Consider the following 26,202-nt stretch of genomic DNA (forward strand, 5'->3'; position numbering starts at 1 on the left):
AGTTAGAGTGCTGGACTAGGACCTGGGAGACTAAGGCTGAAATCCCCACTCAGCCATGAAGCTCACTGGGTAGCCAGTTGCTGCCTCTCAGCCTAACCTACCTCACACGGCTGTTGTGAGAACATAATCAAAAAGGGGGGAACAGAACCCTGCACTCTCCTCCTTGAGTTCCTTTTCGATGCTTTTAGAGCTTCTTGTTTTTATCTGTATGCAATCTTGAGTCCCGCCAGTAATAATAATACGCACCAGTCAGACACAACAGAAAGCTAATTGTTATTCCCACACAAGTCCATGTGCTTTTACCACATCCGCCTCCTACATATGGGCACATTCCAGGTGATTCCATGAGTCAAATCTGCAACTTCCCCCTTCTTTTGCCAATCCTGTAAGTCAGCAAGACAGGGCAGTTAGCAGAGGCACCTCAGCCGTCAAGTGTTGCTGCTGGAAAATGAGTGGTGGAGAGGCCTCGCTGTAGAGTTGTGTAACATAACTTTGGTTCTTTAATGCAATCTCCTTACGCCGCCAACATGCTTTACATTCGCAAACCAAGAGTGCATAACTGAGGAGCTCTTTAACAGTGAAAGCGTAACAACTCACCCGTTAAATGATTCTGAACGATCTGTTGTTGCTTAAGGGTAAGGCTCAAGATCAAAGTCCCACCTTCCAAGAAATTACCGTATTTTTCGCTCTATAAGATGCACCAGACCATAAGACACACCTACTTTTTGGAGGAGGAAAACAAGAAAAAAACTATTCTGAATCTCAGAAGCCAGAACAGCAAGAGGGATCGCTGTGCAGTGAAAGCAGCAATCCTTCTTCCTGTTCTGGCTTCTGGGATAGCTGCGCAGCCTGCATTCGCTCCATAAGACGCACACACATTTCCCCTTACTTTTTAGGAGGGAAAAAGTGAGTCTTATAGAGCAAAAAATACGGTACTTGCAAAAGGCCAAAAGCACTTCCGGAATGACACTCTTTTCAGGTGGGATTCAATCACATACCAGAAAATTGAGGCTACATGGTTATAGTTGCTTTGCTACTCGAGTGCAATAAACCCACTTCCTCAAAACATTGAGCTCTAATTCTGGTGCTGGAGGAGACTCTTGAGAGTCCCATGGACTGCAAGAAGATCAAACCTATCCATTCTGAAGGAAATCAGCCCTGAGTGCTCACTGGAAGGACAGATCCTGAAGCTGAGGCTCCAATACTTTGGCCACCTCATGAGAAGAGAAGACTCCCTGGAAAAGACCCTGATGTTGGGAAAGATGGAGGGCACAAGGAGAAGGAGAGGACAGAGGACGAGATGGTTGGATAGTGTTCTCGAAGCTACCAGCATGAGTTTGACGAAACTGCAGGAGGCAGTGGAAGACAGGAGTGCCTGGCGTGCTCTGGTCCATGGGGTCACGAGGAGTTGGACATGACTAAACAACAACAACAACACACAATAAGAGAAGTGAGGGAGGAAACATGCTAGAAAGTGCAGGATAACTGTTGCCTGATGAAAAGTCATGTAACCTCCTTGCAAACAAATAAGAATGGATGCTCAGTAAGCAATGTTGTATAACAGGTGTTGGGAACCCTTTGCCTTCCAGACGTTGCAGAACTGGCCATTGGTCATGCTTGCTGGTGCTGATGGGAGTTGTAGTTCAGCAATGTCTGGAGGGCAAAGAGTTCCCAACACCTGTTGTATAATCTGCATGCAAACTTTGTGCAAATTAGTGTGAATGCTCAATGAGCAGGATGCCTGGGAGACCCTGAGAACCAAACACAAGCCTGCTGGATCCTTAAAGCCCTATGCGGCCTAGGACCCTCATACCTATGGGACCGCCTCTCCTGGTATGCCCTGCAGAGGACCTTAAGGGCCACAAATAACAACACTTTGGAGGTCCCAAGCCTCAAGGTCTGGGATCTGGAGAGCCAGTGTGGTGTAGTGGTTAAGAGCGGTAGTCTCGTAATCTGGGGAACCGGGTTCGCGTCTCCGCTCCTCCACCTGCAGCTGCTGGGTGACCTTGGGCCAGTCACACTTCTCTGAAGTCTCTCAGCCCCACTCACCTCACAGAGTGTTTATTGTGGGGGAGGAAGGGAAAGGAGAATGTTAGCCGCTTTGAGACTCCTTCGGGTAGTGATAAAGCGGGATATCAAATCCAAACTCCTCCTCCTCCTCCTCCTCCTCTTCTTCTTCTTCTTCTTCTTCTTCTTCTTCTTCTTCGAGGTTAGATTGGTTTCAACTAGGGTCAGGGCCTTTTCAGCATTGGCCCCAACCTGGTGGAACGCTCTGTCACAAGAGACCAGGGCCCTGCGGGACTTGAGATCTTTCCGCAGGGCCTGCAAGGCAGAGCTGTTCTGCCTGGCCTTTGGCTTGGACTCTGTCTGACCCATGTTTCCCTCCCCTTATGATTTATCAGCTACTTTAAAATGAGGCTGCATTTTAAATTGCATTTTAACCTATATTTTAAATTGGGTCCCCCCCTCTTTTTCTCCTATTATGTTTTTACTGTGATTTTATTGGTGTTAGCCGCTGTGAGCCCGGCTCTGGCCGGGGAGGGCGGGGTATAAATAAAATTTATTATTATTATTATCAGGTCAATGGCCCACATAGTTCAGCATCCTGTTCTCACAGAGGAAACCAAATGCATGTAGGAAACCCACAAGCAGATGTCTGTAAAAACACACACAGAGATAATAATAATAATAATAATAATAATAATAATAATAATAATAATTTATTATTTATACCCCGCCCATCTGGCTGGGCCTCCCCAGCCACTCTGGGCGGCTTCCAAAAGAATATTAAAATACTGTGATACATCAAACATTAAAAGCTTCCCTAAAGAGGGCTGCCTTCAGATGTCATCTAAAAGTCTGGTAGTTGTTGTTCTCCTTGACATCTGGTGGGAGAGCGTTCCACAGGGAGGGCGCCACTACCAAGAAGGCCCTCTGCCTGGTTCCCTGTAACTTTGCTTCTCGCAGTGAGGGAACCGCCAGAAGGCCCTCGGTGCTGGACCTCATTGTCCAGGCTGAATGATGGGGGTGAAGATGCTCCTTGAGGTATACTGGGCCGAGGCCGTTTAGGGCTTTAAAGCTCAGCACCAACACTTTGAATTGTGCTCGGAAACGTACTGGGAGCCAATGTAGGTCTTTCAAGAGAGACGTATTTGGTTTCCAGCATCTGATATTCAGAACCATTAATGCCTCTGACCATGGAGGCAGGACATAGCCATCCTGAAAGCAACCAAAGACATGTTTTTAAAATCAAGAATGCTCTAATTCATGACAGTACAGTTTGAGGGAAACTTTGATTCAGAAAAGGGACATTTCTATGCTCAGGGAATATACCTGTGGACACTAGTCGTGGTCAGGAACTCCGTGGAACGGAGGCAGATCCCGTGTTTGTGCAACATTAAAATTGCCAGCTTTTTTTCCTGGCCTGCTCCTATGCCGTTAGAAGCAGCCTGGCATGCAGAAATGTAGCAGGTGAAGCTTTTCCTAGCATAGAGATAACGGGACAGGAAAAGCCTTGCCTGTTACATTTCTGCAAGCCAGGCTATTGCTAAAGGGTATGGGAGAGAGTTGTAGTTAAAAAAAAAAAAGTCTGGCAGCCATAGGTGTCTTGCAGCTAAGGGGTGGGGTGGGGCACATTTAAAGATGAACCTGCCTAATTCACACTTTCCACAGTAACACACCAACTGAAACACAGTAATTTTGCAATGCAGTTCTTCGCGTGCTGGAGTGACCATGTTAGCATCTTTTTATATGCAGGTAGGTAGCCATATTCATCTGACACAGTCAAAATATACCGTATTTTTCGCTCTATAACACGCACCCGACCATAACACGCACGTAGTTTTTAGAGGAGGAAAATCCGTAGGCATGCCACCCGTAGGCATTCCCTCCATAACACGCACAGACATTTCCCCTTACTTTCTAGGAGGAAAAAAGTGAGTGTTATGGTGCAAAAAATACAGTATATAAAAATAAAAAATTGTCCAGCAGCACCTTAGCTACAGTGAGGGGGGGAAAGTATTGGATCCCCTGCTAAATTTGCCAATTTGCCCTCTGACGAAGAAACCACCAGTCCATAATTTTATTGGTAGGTTCATTGTAGCTGTGAGAGATGGAATAACAACAGGAAAACCCCCAGAAACTCAGAAGACAAAAGTCAGAGATTGATGTGCATGATAATGAGTGAAAGAAGTATTTGATCCCTTTGCAAAAGATGACTTCGTCAGAGGGCAAACGGGCAAATTTAGCAGGGGATCAAATACTTCCCCCCCTCACTGAAGATTCAGGTAGGTAGCCGTGTTGGTCTGACGCAGTCGAAATACAGATATAAAAATAAAAAATTATCCAGTAGCACCTTAGCTAGATTCTTGTTATCATCTGTCTGTCTCAAGAGACAATGGAAGAGTGCGCCATCGGGGGCAATGTCTAACCATTGGGGATTCACAGTGCCTGATGGGATTGTAAAGGCCAATATGGTAGAGACATGTTTTGTTGCAGCTGGGGCAGAGGAAGGCGTTGGGTTTTGCTGCTACAGATGCGCCATAGCATTTCTTCTCTCTGCCCTCCTCCCAGAGGTCATTTCTCCCCTGGTCACTGCTATGGGTGCATGAACTGTCTTGTCTCCAAGTGCTGCGGTTAATGCTGCCAACCTCCTTGTCACATTTGCAGACATAGAGCACATCTTTGAGGATCCCATCTTCAATTCTGTGGACATGACTAACCCAGCACAGGTGTCGCTGAGGCAGGAGTGTGCACACGCAAGGAATGTGGGCATCTTTCTTTGTCCTGCCATATGATGCCCCAATTCTTCCCGACACAGTGCAAATGGAAGGCTTGGAGATGTCGCTTCTGTTGGGTAGAAGCTGCCCACAATTCGCTTCCATAGATATTTAGCTCTCCCAGAATCAGAGCGTCTCTGCAAATGTAGTAAACGGGAACCTGATACTTTGGAGCATATTTTCTTTTCTTCTGATTTTGGCATCTATGCCAGAAGACAATTATTAGAGGCCTTACAACTCAACAGACTCAATTCTATGCTACCAACAGTTCTGGACCTGCTCTCGGACAGGAATGATCAAATTACTTTAATAGTGGCTGAATTTTTGAGTGCTGTCCATGGAGAAAGACTGGGCCAATATAAAGAGATTTAGTGGTTCTTAACTGATCGGTGATGTGGTAGTGTTGTATTGTATTATTTATGCAAATTGATTTTCTCTGGAGTTAAAGATCTGACTGGGACAAACCTTGTTATGTTGAGCTCGTATTTTGCACAATTTGTATACGGTGTCTGTTTGATAATGTTTGATATGCCTAATAAAGGATATTCAATCCGAATTTGCTTCCATAAATCTGTGCTCAAGCCGAATGGGCCTTGGTATTGGTCATCAGCATCACATTCTCCCATACAAATGCATGTACAGTGGAAATAGCGCCAAAATGTCCAGTACATTAGGGGAAATTGCTTTGCAAAATATGTAAATTAGGAGAAATTACATAGAAACATGTGCATACAGTATTTGGAGAAATTCACACTAATGAGCTGATGAATTTTCAGGCGTTCTGTTTTTCTCGTGCAAGTTGTTTAGTCGTGTCCGACTCTTCGTGACCCCATGGGCCAGAGCACGCCAGGCACTCCTGTCTTCCACCGCCTCCCGCAGTTTGGTCAAACTGGTAGCTTCGAGAACTGTCCAACCATCTCGTCCTCTGTCATCCCCTTCTCCTTGTGCCCTCCATCTTTCCCAACATCAGGGTCTTTTCCAGGGAGTCTTCTCTTCTCATGAGGTGGCCAAAGTATTGGAGTCTCAGCTTCAGGATCTGTCCTTCCAGTGAGCGCTCAGGGCTGATTTCCTTAAGGATGGAGAGGTTTGATCTTCTTGCAGTCCATGGGACTCTCAAGAGTCTCCTCCAGCACCATAATTCAAAAGCGATCAGCCTTCTTTATGGTCCAGCTCTCACTTCCATACATCACTACTGGGAAAACCATAGCTTTAACTATACGGACCTTTGTTGGCAAGGTGATGTCTCTGCTTTTTAAGATGCTGTCTAGGTTTGTCTTCTCGTGCAAAGTGATGCAACAATATGGAGAATGGGAAATGAGAAACAAACATGGACAGCTCTGCACATTCCTAGATTCAGCTCAGCCCATTGTCCACACATCCTGCTCATGGTTTTGAATGAGTCGCTCATGGTCATTCCAGTGTTTCTTGCATCTACTCCTGGACATTGAGAGAAAAGAAGTATCCCTCATGTTGTGAAGTGCCCTGTGATCCCCGGATGAAGGGCAGTATCATACAAATTTAATAAACAAAACAATAATTTAATTCTTTGCTGGTATGACAAGGGAAAAAATATGGGAGTCTCCGAACTCTGAATCAGTGAAATAAATGTCTTCTTCCTGACTCACATTCCAAGGAAGGAAGGTGATTTCTTCCCCACCACAACCACCACCACCTCCTCCTCCTCCCTCTTCTGCAAGCGTCTAACTCCATCCCTCGCCGAGCTTGAATTTCTACTTGACACCAAGTAATTATTATTTTGATTGGAGAAGGTTCCACTTTTAACGCGGCTCAGGGTGTTACTCACAGCATTCCACCCCCTGCAAACTCATGGTAGCAACCGAAGGCATGTGAGGGATTAAATAAAGAAGCCAAATGGATGTCTGCACGTGTGTGTGAGAGAGAGAGCCAGCAGAGCAGGAGGACACAAGAAGAGCTGGGGAAGAGGGATCTTCCATGAGAACAGGAGAAGGACAGTGAGAGCAAGGATCAAGCGGTTTAAATGAATTCGGAGGGGAGGAAAACCCAGGCAGAGGAGATCACAAAGGTAGGAACATCCGCGACTCTATCACAAAAGACCTTGGAACAGCCTTGGCCAATATGCAGCCTTCCAGGTGTTTTGGACTGGCTGGGGCTGATAGGAGTTGTGGTCCAAAACATCTGGAAGACCCCAAATGTTTGGCAAAGGCTGCCAGAAGAAGGGCATTTTTCACGTTCTATTCCAAGCTGCTGTGTTTCGAGCAATCATATCTCCTGTCTGAGATATATCCTGCACTGGGAGCCATTGTTGAAAAGTAGGCTGTCCGTTGCCGGGTGATGAATGAAATGCACATCTCAGCTTATGATAACCTTTAAACTTTATTTAGTTAATAGGGCAAAATCTGCAGGCTGCTAACCCTTAGCAAAGGGACACGGGCGGCACTGTGGTCTACACCACTGAGCCTCTTGGGCTTGCCAATCAGAAGGTTGGTGGTTTGAATCCCCGCGACAGGGTGAGCTCCCGTTGCTCAGTCCCTGCTCCTGACAACCTAGCAGTTCGAAAGCACACCAAAAAGTGCAAGTAGATAAATAGGTACCGCTCTGGCAGGAAGGTAAACGGCTGCTCTGGTTTTGCCAGAAGCGACTTAGTCATGCTGGCCACATGACCTGAAAAAACTGTCTGCAGACAAAAGTCGGCTCCCTCGGCCAATAAAGAGAGATGAGCGCCGCAACCCCAGAGTCGTTTGCAACTGGACTGTCAGGGTCCTTTACCTTTACCTAACTCTTAGCAAATATCTGTAGAGTACGATGATATACATGCAATAAATAAAACAGATTTTTAAAACTCAGAAATCCGATACTGAACAGTTTCACACTGCTTAGGGTTTAATATCCAGTGTATTTAAAGAAAGAATGGGTTTATTCTACCAGATGCTTACAGGTGAAATGTTCCTCCTAGCTCTATTAAAACTGATGGGATTTTGAATGACACTTGAGACTTCAGCACTGAATGAAACGCTCCAATGCACTTTCTTCAGATTTAACACAGCCCTAATATATCAGCGGGACACGGGTGGCGCTGTGGGTTAAGCCACAGAGCCCAGGACTTGCCGATCAGAAGGTCAGTGGTTCGAATCCCCGCGACGGGGTGAGCTCCCGTTGTTTGTGTTGGGAAACTGCCAGGGAGATAGTGTCCATCATGAGCCCCCAAGCCGGAGTTCTGGACGATCCATCGGCCTCCCGTAGACAGGCAGATCCAGCAGTTAGCGACACGAAGCCTCTGGAAATTCCTAGCCACATCCCAGGGCTGGGTGTACACTGTTTATCAGCAGAAACACAGCCAAAAGCTTGCACCGCAGAAGAGCATAATTTTCAGACTTTATTAGCGTTTAACAGAACAAAAGAAAACGTGACCGTTCTGTGTCAGCATCTTCGGCCAACTGAAAACGAAAGGAATCAGCAAACATAAACATCCTGTTAACAGGACATGCGCAGACTCTGTGACTCACAAAAGCCTGCTCCCTTTTAAGGTGGAACGGAAATATCCTAACATCCTCCCCCTTTCCGTGTAACCTGTTGTACCTGTGGTTCACCCAATTGCAACTTTTGTACATAAACCTTATGTTGTTCTCTGTTAACAACCTTAGACAACAGATCAGCAGGAATTTCATTTCCTGCCATGTAGGACACCTGAATCAGTCCTTTCTGGATACACTCTCTTGCACGATGTAACTTAATCTGCAAGTACTTGGTTCTCTGCTTGCAACTCTCGGAGTTCAGCAAAGCCAAACACGATCTATTGTCTTGATACACTTGTATAGGACATTTTACAGACACTCTGATGTCCTTAAACAGTTGCATCAACCATTCACAATCCATGAGTGAAAATGACAGAGCATTGAGTTCTGCTTCACAGGAACTTAGGCTCACTGTTGTCTGCTTCTTGCACAACCAGTCAAACAGGCAGTGGTTGTACATGTAGCATACTCCAGAAGTGCTTGTCCCATCCGTGGTGTCACTTCCAAAACTTGCATCTGCAAAGATTTCAAGACCTCCAGTCTTCTGACTGGTGAACCTTAGCCTGTAGTGCATAGTCCCTTTCAAATAGCGGGCTATGCGCTTCAGAGCTTTCCAATCCTGAACCGTAGGATTGTTGGCATGTCTGCTAAGCAGATTACAGCTTACAGCTATGTCAGGTCTTGAACATCTGGCAATGAAATTCAGCTTGCCTAGAATGCATCTGTACAGCGTTGTGTCAGAAAACGCTTCAGCAGTACTGTCTACCTGGTAACCTGTCACCATCGGTGTGTCTGCTGGGTTAGCATCAACCAAATTCAACCTGGTTAATACATCAGCAATTTTCTGTGTTTGGTGTACCAGAAAATTACCTGCTTGGTCCTTCTCCACCTGCAGAGAAAGATAGTTGGATACCTCACCAAGATCCTTCATGTCAAAGTGCTCCTTCAGTTGAGCTAGGGTGCTTTGGTAAAAAGCCTGATTCTTCCAAAACATCAGAAGATCATCAACAAAACATAAACAATACAGTTTGTTTTGCCCCTCCTCCTTGACAAACACACATGGATCAGCTTTGCCCTGGTGAAAACCTAGAGAAAGCAATGTCTCAGTGAGTTTTGTGTTCCAACACCTGGCACTCTGCTTGAGACCATATAAGGATTTCCGCAGTTTACAGACCATTCCCTTCTGTATCTCCATCCCATCAGGTGGAAGCATGAACAGCTGTTCATTCAAAATCCCGTACAAAAAAGCTGTATTAATGTCGTGGTGGGAAACATGCAGTTTCTCCTCCGCAGCGACCTTGAGCATCAGCCGAATGCTCTCATATTTGACTGTGGGTGAGTAGGTCTCGTGGTAATCCTGTCCTGGTACCTGTGAAAAACCTCTGGCAACCAATCTGGCTTTGTGTCTGACTACCTTGCCATTCTGGTCTGTCTTGGCCTTGAAGACCCATTTGCTGCCAACCAGTCTCATTCCTGGGACTACCGGTACCAGTTCCCAAGTTTGGTTCCTGTTTAAGGAATCAACTTCAGCCTTCATGGCATTTAGCCAAGGCTCAGCATCTTTAGAGGTTAACTCCTGAACCTCTTTGAAGCTTGAAGGTTCCCACACCTTCTCCGAGCTACTAAGAACAGCAGTTGCTGTCTTAGCAAACTCATCAGCATACCTCTTTGGAGGTCTGCCTTTGGTCGCCCTTTCAGATCTGCGTACTAGACGCAAGTCTTCTGGACTCATCTCCTCTTTCTTAGGAGAAAAATGACCAATGGTGAACAGTGGTTCTTCCAGTTCATTGTCAGACGCATCAGATGGTCTGACTGAGGCCTTTGCGCTCTGGTAGTCTGCTGTGTCATCACTCTCACTGACATCAGCAGCAGCGCCGCCCACTGAACTGGAATCCGAACTCTGATCATCATCATCATCATCCTCATCATCCTCATCATCAGCAGCTTCCTCAGCTTTAGCTGTTTGCTTGACATCACCTTCTTCCTCCTCTGGGTAACTCTGGAAAATTCCCACATTTTCCCCCCACTTAGGATTGTACTCAACACTCCTTGTGAACTTTATGGACTTAGAGTCAGTCATCCACACCCTGTATGCACCTTTCTCGTACCCCATGAACAAACCATGTGCCCCACGCTTCCCAAGCTTGTTGGTTTGTTGTGTGCGTACCCACATGTCCGAACCAAAAATCCTCATGTGTTTGGTGTTGGGTTTCTTACCAAACATCTTCTCATAGGGGGTACAACCAATGGGTGATGACAATCTGCGATTAACGGTATAAACCAAATTCCCCAGAGCTTCCCCCCAAAACTTATCAGGGAGATTGGCATCATGCAACAAGGTTTTGATTCCTTGCAGCAATGTTTGATTTGCTCTCTCCGCAAGCCCATTCATCCATGGCGATCTGGGCGTTGACATGTCATGCTGGATTCCCTTCTCAGTCAGGAAAGCTTCAAACTGCTGAGAAGTGAATTCCCCGCCCCGATCAGTAAAAAAACAAGAAATACGTTTACTGTGCACATTCTCCAACCAAGCACAGAATTCCTTAAACTTCGGAAACGCTTGCGATTTCTGTTCGAGCAAATACACATGAATGTACCTAGAAAAAGAATCAATCAGAATCATGAAGTACCTTGCTCCTCCTATAGAGGGCGCTAGTGGACCAACCAGGTCCGCATGCACTAGCTGGTAGGGCTTGGAAGCCTGCCTGCTAGACTCCTTGCCTTTTGGAGCAACCTTCACCTTGTTCTCTGCACAAGATACACATTTCATGTGAAATTTACAAGGTTTGATGTTCAAACCTTCAACCACCTCTGGCATCTTGGCCAGTGCCTTCCAAGAGAGGTGACAAAACCTTCGATGCGCATCGTGAATGCAACCTGCATGAAGAACTTTGTTAGTTTGTGCAACACAACAAGAATCAGCATTATTCACAGCAACAGTGTCATCATAAGTTATATGGAACAAACCATCCATAAACTTTGCATGCAAATAGTCCTCTTTGCCTTTACTGATGACACAGACGCTCCTCTTGAAGGAAATCTGAAAACCACGCCCAGTAAGCTGTGGGACGCTCAACAAGTTGCTTGCAGCGCCTGGAACATATAGTACACCGCTGATGGTTGTGTGCAAACTTGCAAGTTTCACAGTCCCTTCTCCAGCAATTTGCAACGTCCTTCCATCAGCCAGGTGGATCTCACCTTCCTGAGGCTTGAAGGAGATAAAGAGATGCCTGTCCTTGGAAACGTGGCGATTCGCACCTGAATCCACAATAAATCTGCCTTTGGCTGTTGGAGCAGTCCTTACAGCAAGCAAACCCTTGTTCTCCAGCGGTTTGGGCTTTTGCAGCTTGCCCCCCTGCTGCTCCTGGCCAGCAGACGTGCCTTTAGCCTTTGGTGAAGCTGTGCCAGCAAACATCGCTTTGTTTTTCCCTGGCGCCGCAGGCTTTCCACCCCCCTTCTGCTTCGGGCCACCTGCAGGCTTTTTCCTCTGTTTATTTCCAGTCTTTGGACAAAACCTCTGAGTATGACCTTGGTTCCCACAGTTCCAGCACTTCACAGCTGCCAACGCTTTGGCCCCCCCTGGAGGCTGGAATGCTGTCCCACTTTGCTCCCCCTGAAGTGCACAAGCCGACTCAGCTGCATTCCTTCTATCATATTCATTTTGCAAAGTTGCCAAGACCTTTGTAGCAGTGAGGTCTTGCGCAGGGAGGGTCGCCAGCTGACTTGCCACGGCATGATAGCTTTCATCCAGGGAGTCCAGGATGAGAATAGCAAACAGTGACTCAGGCATATTGAAACCTCTCTGAGCCAACTCCTGTCTGAGATGCTGCAACTGCAAAACGTGGGCTCTAAGATCTTCCCCTGGCTCCAAACGCTTCCTGTGCAGCTTCCTGAAATAAAGCAACACAGACCCAGCCTCTCGTCGGAGATGACAGGCTTTAAGCCCATCCCACATCTCACGGGCAGTTGCCTTGCCAGCCAAGGTGATTAACTCTTCAGGAGCTACTGAGAGCAAAATTATTCCCATGGCTCTCGAATCCTGTGCTTTCCACTCATCTGTCACAGGGGCTGGGGGGTTCTCAGAAACAGTATTCCACACTCCAAGCCTTCTCATCTGGCCCTCACAGTACCTTGCCCAGGTCTGATAATTGTGGCCATTCAGCTTTAGTGGACACGGAGCACTTTCTGAGGTCTGTAAGAGATCCATCTCAGCTTTTTACTTGAGCCGTGAGCCCTATGCCTTCAAAGACCCCTTATCTTGGCAGCTCATTAATCACGAAGCCTTTCTGGCTCGGCTCCCAGGCCAATTAATCTGCCGGAGATCAAAGAGGTAAAACAGAAAAGCCAAATGCCTCCCTTCTTTTCTTTCGCTTTTCCCACCATACCTCTTTAACGCAGTCTGTTGCAGCTTTACTCTCCTGTAGGTGCCGTGAATCTGGGCCCGAAACCTTGTTGTTGGGAAACTGCCAGGGAGATAGTGTCCATCATGAGCCCCCAAGCCGGAGTTCTGGACGATCCATCGGCCTCCCGTAGACAGGCAGATCCAGCAGTTAGCGACACGAAGCCTCTGGAAATTCCTAGCCACATCCCAGGGCTGGGTGTACACTGTTTATCAGCAGAAACACAGCCAAAAGCTTGCACCGCAGAAGAGCATAATTTTCAGACTTTATTAGCGTTTAACAGAACAAAAGAAAACGTGACCGTTCTGTGTCAGCATCTTCGGCCAACTGAAAACGAAAGGAATCAGCAAACATAAACATCCTGTTAACAGGACATGCGCAGACTCTGTGACTCACAAAAGCCTGCTCCCTTTTAAGGTGGAACGGAAATATCCTAACAGTTTGGTCCCTGCTCCTGCCAACCTAGCAGTTCGAAAGCACCTCAAAGTGCAAGTAGATAAATAGGTACCGCTCCAGCGGGAAGGTAAACAGCAATTCCATGCGCTGCTCTGGTTCACCAGAAGCGGCTTAGTCATGCTGGCCACATGACCCGGAAGCTGTCTGCGGACAAATGCCGGCTCCCTCAGCCAATAAAGCAAGATGAGCGCCGCAACCCCAGAGACAGTCACGACTGGACCTAATGGTCAGGAGTCCCTTTACCTTTAATATATCAGTACAAATTGTCCTTCTTTATCAGGCGAAGACTCTGCATTGTATACAATGCTGCACAAGCTGAGTTTTGCTCTTACAACAGGACTGCCGTTTCTTCCTATCCCACTGTGTGCCACCCAAATCTGCTCTTTGTGTGTGTGTGGGTGTCCTCCAATCCTCTGGAGTGGATTTTGAAGGGCTGGAGGGGAGGGGAGTTGACAAAGACGGCCTGTTGCATGAACATGTGAAGCAGAGCTGCAGAATTGGATCAAACCCCTTGTGTTCTGATACCTACCTGTGCAAATAGTGCTGTTATACTTGTGGCTCCTCATATGTTGCTGGACTCCCAGCTCCAACCACCCCTGACCACTGAATTGTTCTGTCTGGGGCTGGAAGGAGTTGATGGCAACTGGACCACCGGTTCCTCATCCCTACAATATATTGTTACGCCACTAGGTGGCACTGGACTACAGACAGTGGCCTCAAAGTTGGGCAGCTTTCAAAGGGGATGAGTCAAAGTTCCTGGAGGAAAAACATTCAGTGGCAACTAATCATGTAAGCCTCCTGAATCAGAGGTAGTTGTACAACTGTACAGTAAAAACCATTTTTAAAAGTTAAAAGCAGACAAGAATCATGGTAGAAATACGTGTTCTTAATTGCCTGCATAGGCCTGGAGGAATAGAAAAGTTCCCAGCAGGCGTTTAGAAGTTGAAACATTTGAAATATTTATAAAAACCACCCTTTCTCCAAAGGTGTTTGGGGAGACTTAAAACAAATATATATAAATATCATAACACAAACAGTAGAAGCAGGATGCCTCTGAATGTCGATAACTGGAGGGCAGCAGCAGGGGGCGCCGTTGTGCTCATACACTGCTTGGGGGATTCCTAGGGGAATCTGGTTGGTCACTATGGGAAATGGGATGTAGGGTCTAGGCGGGGCTTTTTTCTTATCTAGCTACAGGATCTCCTTTCTTTTTTACACAACTGACCAAAAAAAATTTGATGTTTTACAAAGGGACGCTTGCTTTATCACCATATATGATTAACATTCCCCTCCCGCTTTTGAGTTTGCTAATACATATGATATTAATACTATTATAATACTATATAATGCTACTATATACTACTATATAATACTATTATAATACTATTAATACTTGTAATAATACAAGCGTACAATAATACAAGCGTCCCCTCACTTACGCAGCTCCCACACGCCTAAGTGAAATCACGCCAAGTGGGGAGCACCCTCTAAACACCCTCTCTGTTGCTCTCTTCAATCTATACCAAAAATACTGTATCCAAAATTATCCGCAACTAGAATTGAAGCTCTGGGGCCGGCAGGAGGCCAGAGGACGTGTGGGAAAGAGGCTGTGGTAGCTGCGCTACCCCGCACATCAGCTGTTAGGCAGGGAGGCTGAGCAGTGCAAACAAAGCCCTGCTGCACCTCTGGTCTCTTCAGGGCTTCCTCTGCCCTCACTGACGTCATCTTCGGGCTCCAGGGAGGGTCTCCTCGCGAGCCACAAGGACTCTCCAGCTCTCTCCTGCCGTTTCCAGGTTTGGGTCGAATTATTTCATTTCTTTCCCAGTGCCGTGAGCATAAGCCGGCGTGTGTAAGCGCAGGGGGCAGGGGCCTGTAGTCACCAATGTATTTCTGGTGGCTTGATGAACTTACTCACAACCCTGGTATTCAAAATAAAACCATAAAGCTTAAAAAAAAAAAATCTCAGCCCATTCAGTGTTTCGGCCAAGGACACAGCCCCTTCGATTCTTCCTTTTGTGTCAGATGGCAAAGTAACAAGGAAGACTTCCGTAGATTAAACCAGGGGTGGGGAGCTGGATTATGAGCTTTGATAGGTGTGGGTGGCTCTGGCCACCTATCAGTCACCTGGTCTTACAAAGACATCCGGTGACCTTTTTGTCCTGCTGATGATGAGGGTCTTGTGAAGCCCCTTTCAAAGCACTATCTTTGATCCCAGGCACCTCCAGGCAAAGGGATGGAAGTTTTCCCTCTTTGGAAAGCTGGAGAGCTGCTGTCAGCCAGTGTGGACATTACTGAGCAAGATGGACCAATGGTCTGACTCAGTGGAAGGCAGCTTCCTATGTTCCTATCTCGGCTTATAAAGCCAAGTTATGATTGTCCGGATGCGGCTGCTGCGAGGAGCCTTGAAAAATGAAGGCACCATATGAGCTGCTCCTCAGATCAGCGGTGGAACGAGGCAGCCATTTCCATCCAGTAATGCGTTTGTCACAATCAGTTTTGCTATAGGTCAGCTTCCGCCAAAACCTAAATTATTTGTCTCATTATCCACTGTTTCTGAAACTAGCGTTATTTGTGTAATTAAGCACTTCAGTGGAGGAGAAACATAAAAACCAATGCAGTAAATAATGTAATTATTTGCATAGCGTTTGCGGACTAAAACAACACCACCACCCAATACCATGCATCTTCGATCGGGCAATTTCCAATACTGACCTCCGTCAATGGTCTGCAATTTGCGTTCCTGTTTCCATTTCCCCTCATTCCAGGAATTTGAAATTTGAAAAATTCAATGCGCCCCAAGTCTTACTGTCTGCTGTGGCAAAGTTACTAACTTACGAAAGTTCATGTAAGTTATGTTGACGTTATGTTATTCCACCCCGTTTGTTTCAGCGCAAAGGAAACACAATGCATTTGGGGAACGGGAATAAGCACAATCAATTATGTATCGTTTGCTTATGATTTGCATGTGCCAAATAGATTGATTTCTCTTTGCGAAACCTGGGGTGCCTGGGTCCATGCTACAAATTATAGGGAGACCTAATGAAAACGAAAGCTTCTTCTTTAGAGAGATGCATATTAACACAGGAGACTGAAATAATCACAGAATTTGGCAGAGGCTGGTTTCCTGCCCTTGGGCACCACAGCACTCGTGTGAACCCCGTGTCCCTTACCGGCGAGGCCAAGTCCGCCCCCACATTCCCCCCGCCTGTTGCAACCCGGCCCACGAAAACAGGTCAGGGGAGGTTTGAGGGAGCTCCTGCGATCCTCAGCCCGCAGAAGAGGGGTGGAGGCTGCGAGGAAGGAATGTTCCCCAACTGCCTGCCTACTCTTTAAGTACCAGGAAGGGAATAAAGCACGATTCCCTCTCAGTGCTGCGACGAGAGCATCTGGAGCAGCCTTCTCGGCACTTCCGAGTGCCGAGGCCACATGAGGATTTTTAGACCCTGAGAAAGTTTGGCTCTGCTGACACCCAAAGGCCCTTGATATGATCTAGGGTAAGTCTGGAGATACTTCTGGGTTTGCGGCTGTCAGATGGGAAATTTGGTAGGACCTCAGATACACCTCACCACATATGCCCTTTGGGCGAGTGAAGGCAGCCGGCCATTTAAGCGAGGCGTCACCCTCGGAGGGCGAAAGGGCTGGTCATCCAATTCGGCAGAGTGACGTGCCCACCCTCAGGCACAGTTTGTGGTACTGTCCAGAAAGGCGTGAATAATCGGTTATTAAGGGCGTCCTATATTTTACCTAGGGATGCGGGTGGCGCTGTGGGTTAAACCACAGAGCCTAGGACTTGCCGATCAGAAGGTCGGCGGTTCAAATCCCCGTGACGGGGTGAGCTCCTGTTGCTCGGTCCCAGCTCCTGCCAACCTAGCAGTTCGAAAGTAAATCAAAGTGCAAGTAGATAAATAGGTACCACTCTGGCGGGAAGCTAAACGGCGTTTCCGTGCGCTGCTCTGGTTCGCCAGAAGCGGCTTAGTCATTCTGGCCACAAGACCCGGAAGCTGTACGCCGGCTCCCTCGGCCAGTAAAGCGAGATGAGCGCCGCAAACCCAGAGTCGGCCATGACTGGACCTAATGGTCTGGGGTCCCTTTACCTATATTTTACCACTGGAAGTGGATACACCACTCGGGCAGGAGGACTGTCACCAAAATGTAATGGAGAAGGGGCCTCTGGGTAAGGTAGTTGTTCACGCCACGTTGGCAAATAGAGAAGGCAATTTTACCACACTCTACCTCCTTCCTCACATTTCCGGCCAGGCACTGAGAGGTGGTAGAATTCTGCCCACAAGACCAGAAACACAGAGTAGTAAATTCCCCTTGCTCTTTTCGGCAAGACAGCACAGGGCGACCAGATTACCACCGCATGGGAGTTACGATACGATACGATAAGATCTTTATTGTCATTGTCCCATACAGAACAACGAAATTGGAAATCTACATCAGACATTCAGAAACCAACAAGCCTGTTATCCCAGCTATCCCAGCCTGATTAGCCCCCTAAAAACTCTGACACCCCATAATTAAATACAATATACTCCCACAGAAACTACCTTACACTGGGCATAAATGGTCATCTCTTTGCACCCAGCTGTGACCTTGGCTTGCAGGTTAGGCTGCTGCTGCTGCTGGCAAAATGGCTTTTTCTCTCCAGGTGTCCTTCACACCTCAGCCAGCCGCAGCTCCCATTAACTTGTGAGCAAGGTCATAGGATCGCAGAGTCGGAAGGGATCACCATGGTCATCTAGTCCACCCCCTGCAATCTTTCGCCCGAAGTGGGGCCCGTACTCACAACCCTGGGATTAAGAGCCTCATGCTCTACCAATTGAGCTAAATGAAATGAAGTTTCCCCAGCCAGTAACGTGGGGGGGGGGCCTTCACCTGCTGTATTTCTGCCTGTCCCACAGCTGTTTAAAAGCACAGGTCAGCCTGAATAACGGCTAAGTCTGAGCTTGTAGAGTCAGGTATGCAAATGTAATGATATTTGTTATTTGTGTATTCTGAATGTTTCCTTGCCGCTTTTCAACCACGCTAGCAGTAGAGGGCAGCAGAGGAGGATGAGAAAGCAGGAAATTCTCTCTTAATCGATAAGCTCTCGTCACTGGTAATTAAAATCCTGGCGTCCCATAATGGCCCTGAAAACTGGGACGCCTCCTCCGCAGCCTTAGTCATGCTCCATTCTTCCCTGCTGGAAAGGAGAGACAGCAGCTGAGGAGTGTGGCTGCCACACCTGATTTTCTGAGTGTTTTTCTGTCAGTCTGTAGCATTTCCAGCTGGTGCAGTTAATTACGCCTTTGCATCCTTTTACATCACCCAGCTCTGATGAGGCCTGCCCACTCTGAGCACTTAAAACTTCCTTTGCCTTTTCCCTTCTCCTTACCCTTTTCCCTTCTGCTCCTAACAGGAGCATAAGAGCCGTACTTCATTAGACCGATGTCCCCATCAGTCCCTGTTTCCTGCTTCCAACAGTGGTCAGCTGGTTTTCTTTCTCTCTTTTTTCTCTAGTTTTTTTTTAATTGCTTTTCAAATTATTATAGAACCACAGAGACAAACAATTAAAACAAACAAACAAAACCCATAATATACCGTATTTTTTGCTCTATAAGACTCACTTTTTCCCTCCTAAAAAGTAAGGGGAAACGTGTGTGCATCTTACGGAGCGAATGCAGGCTGCACAGCTATCCCAGAAGCCAGAACAGCAAGAGGGATTGCTGCTTTCACTGCGCAGTGATCCCTCTTGCTGTTCTGGCTTCTAAGATTCAGAATATTTTTTTTCTTGTTTTCCTCCTTCAAAAACTAGGTGCGTCTTGTGGTCTAGTGCGTCTTATAGAGCGAAAAATACGGTATCCAACTAACAACAGGGCACACATAAACTAAGCGTATTAAGTAGTAACACCTAATTTAAGATAACGACATACTTGAAAACCTGAAACTAAAACGATATGTCATAAAGTCCCACAATGTTGAGTAGAAATGAGCAGAATCTACCTGTCCCTTAGAGACCTGTAACCTATGCACTATTTTATCAGCAATACCTAAATTCTATAGATTTTTTATACCGTAATGATATAATCAGATTTTTCCATTGTTGTGCCATAGAGGTCCTGGCAGCTGCGGGCATCTATGTCAGAAGTTCATTTTGGTGAAATGTCCACATAGTATCTGTCCACATATTTATTAGGGGTAACTGAGGAGCAATTGAACATGTGTTTTAATCATCTTTGATGTCTCCTGATAGATTTCATTACAGAATAAGGCACCCTTTGGGCATTCCCAACAAAGATGGAAAAAAGTCCCTTTATCCCCACAGCCTCTCCAACTATTTGGTGATGTATTGCAAGCAATATAAGATAGTTGAATGCGTATGCAATGTATAAGATTTAAGGAACATTCTCTCACATGTGCAGATACAGTGGTACCTCAGTTTAAGAACAGTCCTGTTTACGAACAATTCGGTTTACGAACAATTCGGTTTATGAACTCTGCAAAACCGGAAGTAGTGTCCCAGTTTGCAAACTTTACCTCAATCTAAGAACGGAATCCGGAGGCGGGAGGCGTGCCTCGGTTTAAGAACGGTTTCGGTTTAAGAACGGACTTTCAGAACGGATTAAGTTCGTAAACCAAGGTACCACTGTACTTAATTGTGTGGCTTATTATTTAAGTGGGTTAAAAAAACAAACAACTGGTCTTCTATTTGTTTTTTAAAGATCCTCAAGGTAGCATACAAGAAATTAAAAATCTACTATATTTTTTGGGAAAGTTGTTTCTCTGTTTCCTTTTGGACATCTCTTAAGATATTGTAACCCATTTTTGCACAATGGTTCCTGTGATCAAGGACCAGGTTTTCTTCTGTGTTCAGATACAATAGGATGCCGTTTTGATTCAAGATCGAGGACTGAACCTTTAGTCACTGGTTTCAAAACTGCACTGATACGTTGTTTTCTTAGAATTCCCAAGCCATGCCTATTACAATGTTGCTAGTACACAATACACAATAAAATGATAAGGTATAGACTAAAGCAGCAACACAGAATAAAACCAGCAAATGACGTAAAAGTCATGACAGTTAATGTCAAAGACCAGGAAATTTTTATTTTATTTTTTGGGGCTGGTGCCCATATAGTAGTTGGCAGAGGGGAAATGTCCCTCGGGAGGGAATTCCAAAGCCAGGGAGCTACCACAGAAAAGGTCCTGTCTCTCCTGTAGTCACCTGCTTAATCTCTGGTGACGAGGGAACATGGGGAAGGGCCTCCGTTGCTCAAAAGCCTACAAGGCAACAGGCATCCCCATTGCTTGCTTTCAGCATCTGGTGTTTACAGGTTGACTGCCTCTCCGCATGGAGGTTCCACATGGACTGATCATTGCCAATGCAGCTGTTCAGTGGAACCTCCAGGGTGAGATGTAGTTTACCTGTCTGAGTTAGGGACAGTTGTCACCCACCCTGTTCTGTTTATGAGCTCTTGGGGGGGGGGGCACTTCACCAATTGGGCTGGACACTATGTTACGTGGATTTTTGTCTGATCCAGTAAGGACTTCTTCTAGCCTCCGATGTTCCTCAAAAGGAAATAAAGCATTTCACAATCTGATCTTAGTGCTTCATGGGGCCTTGCCAGGCAATTCATGAACACATGATGCTCTCACCACTGCGTTACTCACTGCGCAAAACAGAGTTTTTTTCACTTGGCACAATAGAGAGTGCCAAGTCATTTGAATACCTAGTACAGCAAACTAATTGATTTAGGGCGCCAGCAGATTAAATACAAGCTTCAGAACACTCTTAAGCCTCGTAGTCGCTGCCAGTCAATGAAGTCAGCACGAAGATAGATGTCTGCCCTCGTATCAGGCAGTTTCCCATCTGCCTAGCTGGCCGAGTCATTGCGATCTCTTCCTTCACCTCTCGAAGGAACAAACTAACCCTTGGGACTGAGCTGTGGGTGGCCAGCCGGATGCCGCAGCAGCAGCAGGGAAATGACAGCCCAACTGACTTGTTTAATTCCACGTAGAAGAAAATGAAAAGCAGCCTCCAGCCTTTGTGGAAATACATAAGATAAACGGTGTAGTCAGGATTCTCCTCAAGTGCCAATAATACAATTAAATAGCTTAACAAGGCCACCTGTATTTATGTTCAGGAAGTTCCCTGCTCCCTTAGGCACACTCAACACAAAATTGATGGATAACAGGCCTTAAACGGTTGCCTGCAACAGTGGGCTGCTTCCTTCTCAGCTACCTGAGCTGGAAGAGGCGTAGTATTCTGCTTTAGGCAACCGGTTGCAGGGGGTGGGCCTGTGGTGAGGGAAAAGTGTGCATACGAGTGTCAGATCGGCTACAGTTACACAGTCCTTGAAAGGATGCTCACAGTAAGCGGTAGATGAATGACAGTTTTGGTTTCTCTCCGTTTCTCATTTTTTAAACCTCCCGTTCCACACATTTCCCCATCAGGGTGCACTAAAAAAATAAAAATATAATAATAATAATAATAATAATAATAATAATAATAATAATAATAATGATGATGATAATAATAATAATAGCAGCCCTAATGAGAACTCATCAACGTTTTAGTGGGAATTTCTACTAATATACACATTTTACCAGATATACACTTAAATAAAAGCAACTTCCTCATATATAATACATTTCTGCACATCACTTTAACATATATATGAGCCAAAACCGAGGGGCAGCTTCTCCTGCCCCAGCCCCACTCTTGCACAGCTCCCATTCATTTCAGCAGGAACTTCTCAATGGACTGTGACGCGCAAGTCGGTGTTAGAATTGCGACAGCAGAGATCATTCTGCATGTAATTTAAGGGTTAATTCCCTCAACTAGCCAGGGGAGGCAGGAGGAGCTGTTGCTTAGCAACCAGTCAAAGTGGCATCATCTTTGTTGCAGTAGCACAGGCTCGGATTGGCTGTGTAGTTCTGAGGGAGATTGAGCTCCGCGTGCTTTGTTGAATGTCTCACTGCTTTGTACAAGGTCTAATGTAAGGAAAACAAAACCTCTCTGTCCTTCTACACCGGTGTTTTCTGTTTGTTTGTTTTCCAGTTCCCTCAGTAAAGCGTTATCAGGACTTCTTTTCTTTCTGGACCCTGCCTGCGTTATCTAAGTGACTTTGCTAACCGCCCGCGCTGCCTTTTCCCCAATCTGCCAGCGCCGCTCTTAATGACACCCAGTATTCCTTGCCTTAGCTAGAGGCAGCCCTCCTATAACTTAAGACCCCGGGATCCTTCTCCAGACGTTTGGAAAGGCCTCGCTGCCTTGAGAGATCTCAGAGCCTTTGCTCCTTTCTGCATCCTATCCGTTCCTTCTCTTCGTCACAAAATAGAGCACCAAAACAAACACACCAGATCTCTGCAAAGCTCCGCAGGACTCCAAGGCCTGGGAACGAAGCCCATCCTAGGAAGATTTGGGGAAAAGAGAATTCCAGAAGTTTCCAGACTTGTCCATAACTTAGGCCAGGTTCTGGCTATCTTTGCCACATGCAATTCACGCCTTACACTATCAAATGTTTGCCCAGAGTCCAGGTACATCCCGTCTTCTCAACCAATTTTTTTTGTTTGAGGGTGGTGGGGTGCGGCAAAGCAATAGGAGAATCGTGACAAGCTTTTCTTCCCATGTTTGTTTTTAAACCATGTTCTCAAAATGTCATTACGGGAGGTATGGGTGGTACTTGATTTCTAAAAGGGCAAATTCCAGGCCTTAATTCTAAGTATGTTTTGGGAGTGGAGCCACTGGCAGTTGTTGAAGGGTGAGAGAAAGGCTCTCTGTACATGCACTTTATTTATTATCTATTATAGACCATTAATTGAAACATATCTCGTTAAATGGGGCTAAAATGGAATGGATATGGCCTAAAGTCTGGTAGTACCTGGGAGAGTGATGGCTGCTTATATGGCTGGGTCGGATTCTGTCGGGCTCTTCTTGTTAAGTTTATATGTATAAGTTCCAATTGTTCCAATATTGTTAAGTTCCAATGTCTTGGTTCAAACCAAACTATCACAGATTCCATTGTGGCTCGGCTCCTCACCCAACTCAACGCCCTTCTGTCCCCAAGTCCTTCTCAAAGGGCCAGTATTTTTGAAATCAAAAGCAGAGTTGAGAGTAGCTATTTTGAAGAAAGGACGACCGCCCACAGCAGTCTCCCTCAAAAAGGACATTGCAGCAAGCCATTTTGCCATTTGCCAAAAGCTCTCTTCCTCTCAGACTTCATCTTTTCTGTAGAAAGTCTCTCGATATTCACCAGCGGTTTGGCTGCTAGTTCTAATCCTGGGCCAGATTTCCTTTAGTCTCGCTCGGCCTTTTGAATTGGCGACTCCAGGCGGGTTCCTGTCCTTGGGGGACTGGATTTGGGCCCCAGGGTGTCCAGTGGCCGATTCTCTCCTTTAACGGGTTTGAATTTTTGCAAGCGGAGCATAATATAACTAGAGAAACTCCCAAGGCACTCCGCTGCCCCCTCCCCTGGGAAAAAGGAGATGAAAGCAGGCAGCAAATGACATTCAACAAATACTTTGCTTGCTTTCCGTAATACATCGGCTCTCCTAAATGCACCAGCCTTTTTTCAACGTATTGTTTAAAAAGAAAAAGGCTCTCTCTAGTTGATAGGAGAGCAGGGTTGTGTGGCCTTCCTTGACTCAGTCCTCCTCCGTCACATTCCCACCTCTTCAATAACCAGTCACCAACCACTTAATGCGCTGTGGAGCCATTATCTTTCTCAGGTGACTGAGATATTTGTCTTGCTAATTTGTTTTGTTGGTATGCGAAGGCAGATTTCAGGATGCGTTCCAACTTTTTGCCACGCCTGCTGGATATTTCGTTCCGCTCATTTTTTAACCTTGGGTAGACTGAGGAAACGCGTGCCGTCGTTTCTGTTTCGTTGGCTGTACCTGCCCGGACAGGTACATCACCGCATTGCTTCCTTTGGTCTTTTTGACAATTCCACCACCAAAACCCCCCCAAAAAAATCTGGTGGGGAAGAGGGAGAGAATTCCAGCCGCAGCGGGACACTGACACAACTGCCTGAAATACAGTTTTGGAAAAGAAGTTTAGCTGCCTAAGGCAACTGCTGAGACTGGTCTCTTTCTCTCTTGCAGGGTCCCAACTATCTGGGGACTCTGGTGAGTTTGCCTCCTGCAGCTCCACCACCTCCACTTCCACCTCCAGCTCCTGCTCCAGCTCCACCTCCTGCTCCTGCTCTAGATCTAGATCTAGCTCCAGCTCCAGCTCCACCGATGAGCTGCTGCAACGACGAGATCACCAGGTTGCATCGCTGCGAAGATCACCATGACGGAGGCTGCCCATGCTCTGGCGAGGGCTCGCATTGCTCGAACGCGGAATGCCACAGCCGGAAAGGTAAGCCCTTCCCTGACTCACGGCAGCTGGGTTTGGGTGTAGTATGGGAGAGCGGGTCAGGTCATTCCGTTTATTTATTGTTGCGTTCGTACCCCGCCTGTCCTCCAAGGTACTTGTTGAGCTCAGGTGTCCGTGGTTCTCCCTTGCCCGGGTTTATTATCACAACGACCCTGCGAGGTAGATTCGGCTGAGAGGAGGTGACTGGCCCAAGGCCACTCAGTCAGCTTCGTGGCGGAGAGGGGGTTTCAAACTAGATATCCCAAGTTTAAATCCCGTTGGCTCCCCATTAAAAACGTGTATTAAAAGAAACAATATACCGTATTTTTCGCTGTATAAGACGCACCAGGCCATAAGACGCACCTAGTTTTTGGAGGAGGAAAACAAGAAAAAAAAATATTCTGAATCTCAGAAGCCAGAACAAGAGGGATCACTGCACAGCGAGACTGACCCAGAAACTCCAGTGGGTGCAGAATGCTGCAGCGAGACTCCTTACGAGGTCTTCGCTGCGAGATCACATTCGCCCAGTGCTATACCAGCTGCACTGGCTCCTGGTGGAGTACAGGATCAGATTTAAGGTGCTAGGACCCTCGTACCTACGGGACCGCCTCTCCTGGTATGCCCCACAGAGAAATTTACGGTCTTCAAATAAAAACATCTTGAAGGTCCCAGGCCACAGAGAAGTTAGGCTGGCCTCAACTAGAGCCAGGGCTTTTTCGGCTGTGGCTCCAATCTGGTGGAACACTCTGTCACAAGAGACCAGGGCCCTGCAGGACTTGACATCTTTCCGCAGGGCCTGCAAGACAGAACTGTTCCACCAGGCCTTTGGCCAGGGCACAGCCTGACTCCCTCCCTCGGCAATCTTCGCGGAGCTCTGGCCCAATGGTTGCCAGTGGCCTGAATTAATTAATTTTATAATGAATGATTTTAGAGTGTTGTTTATGCTATACTTTTATACTGTTTTATTGTTGTTAGCCGCCCTGAGCCCGGCTTCGGCTGGGGAGGGCGGGATATAAATAAAATTTATTATTATTATTATTATTATTATTATTATTATTATTATTATTATTATTATTACTATTATTCTGGGATAGCTGCGCAGCCTGCATTCGCTCCATAAGACGCACACACATTTCCTCTTACTTTTTAGGAGGGAAAAAGAGAGTCTAAAAATACGGTACTCTAAAAATTGGAATGGTAGGAATTGTTTTCGAATTTCATCTTCCAGTTGTTAAATCTGAGCATCAACGGGACTTCTGTTCTTCGTGTTTTGGAACAAAACATGTATCTCTTTACCACTTTCTTCGGATCCCCAACAACAGTTTTCTTAAACAGAAACTGAAAAAAGTTGTTTATACAGTAGGCTTCCCACTCACCACCTGAATTAAAATAATAATAATAATTCTCACAAGGTTAACTGCCAATTAGAACTTTTGTTTTGTTGCAGCGAACAATTCCTGTAAGTAGGAAGTTAATTAGTGCTTACCTCCGAAACATATTTGAATAGTTATTTCATTAATTAGCATAATACGTCAAGCCTTCAGTTGCTTAACAACTTCTCCTTCTTTTTCAAATACTTTGCAACAAGCATTAGGGCTGCCATTCAGAATTGCTAGCTTTTGCTTCCTGATGTGGCGCTTCAGGTTATGTCAGAAACAAACTCAGGGATAAGTTACTGAATCCAACTGCCATCATTTTAACAGCTCAACAATTCTCTTTGCAGATTTCCT

General features: G+C 46.3%; 1 protein-coding gene across 7 annotated transcripts in view; it reads left to right on the forward strand.

Moving 5' to 3' along the window:
• The window catches only part of NKPD1 (NTPase KAP family P-loop domain containing 1), a 55,488-nt gene that overhangs the window by 18,831 nt on the left and 10,455 nt on the right, over window positions 1–26,202 (forward strand). The window contains exons 1-3 of one of the 7 annotated variants that reach the window (XM_083515840.1): window positions 6,378–6,822; window positions 22,172–22,650; window positions 24,217–24,475. In XM_083515840.1, coding sequence (XP_083371966.1) covers window positions 22,606–22,650; window positions 24,217–24,475 — 304 coding nt within the window. In that variant the 5' untranslated portion in view covers window positions 6,378–6,822; window positions 22,172–22,605. Of the gene's footprint in view, window positions 1–6,377; window positions 6,823–16,385; window positions 16,623–21,724; window positions 22,651–22,685; window positions 24,022–24,216; window positions 24,476–26,202 lie in introns of those variants that run through there. The other 6 variants (XM_083515838.1, XM_083515837.1, XM_083515841.1 and 3 more) reach the window with 6 other exon arrangements.

The sequence above is a fragment of the Podarcis liolepis genome, assembly GCF_965112155.1.
Source record: "Podarcis liolepis genome assembly, chromosome: 7".
In the NCBI taxonomy this organism is placed as follows: Eukaryota; Metazoa; Chordata; class Lepidosauria; order Squamata; family Lacertidae; genus Podarcis; species Podarcis liolepis.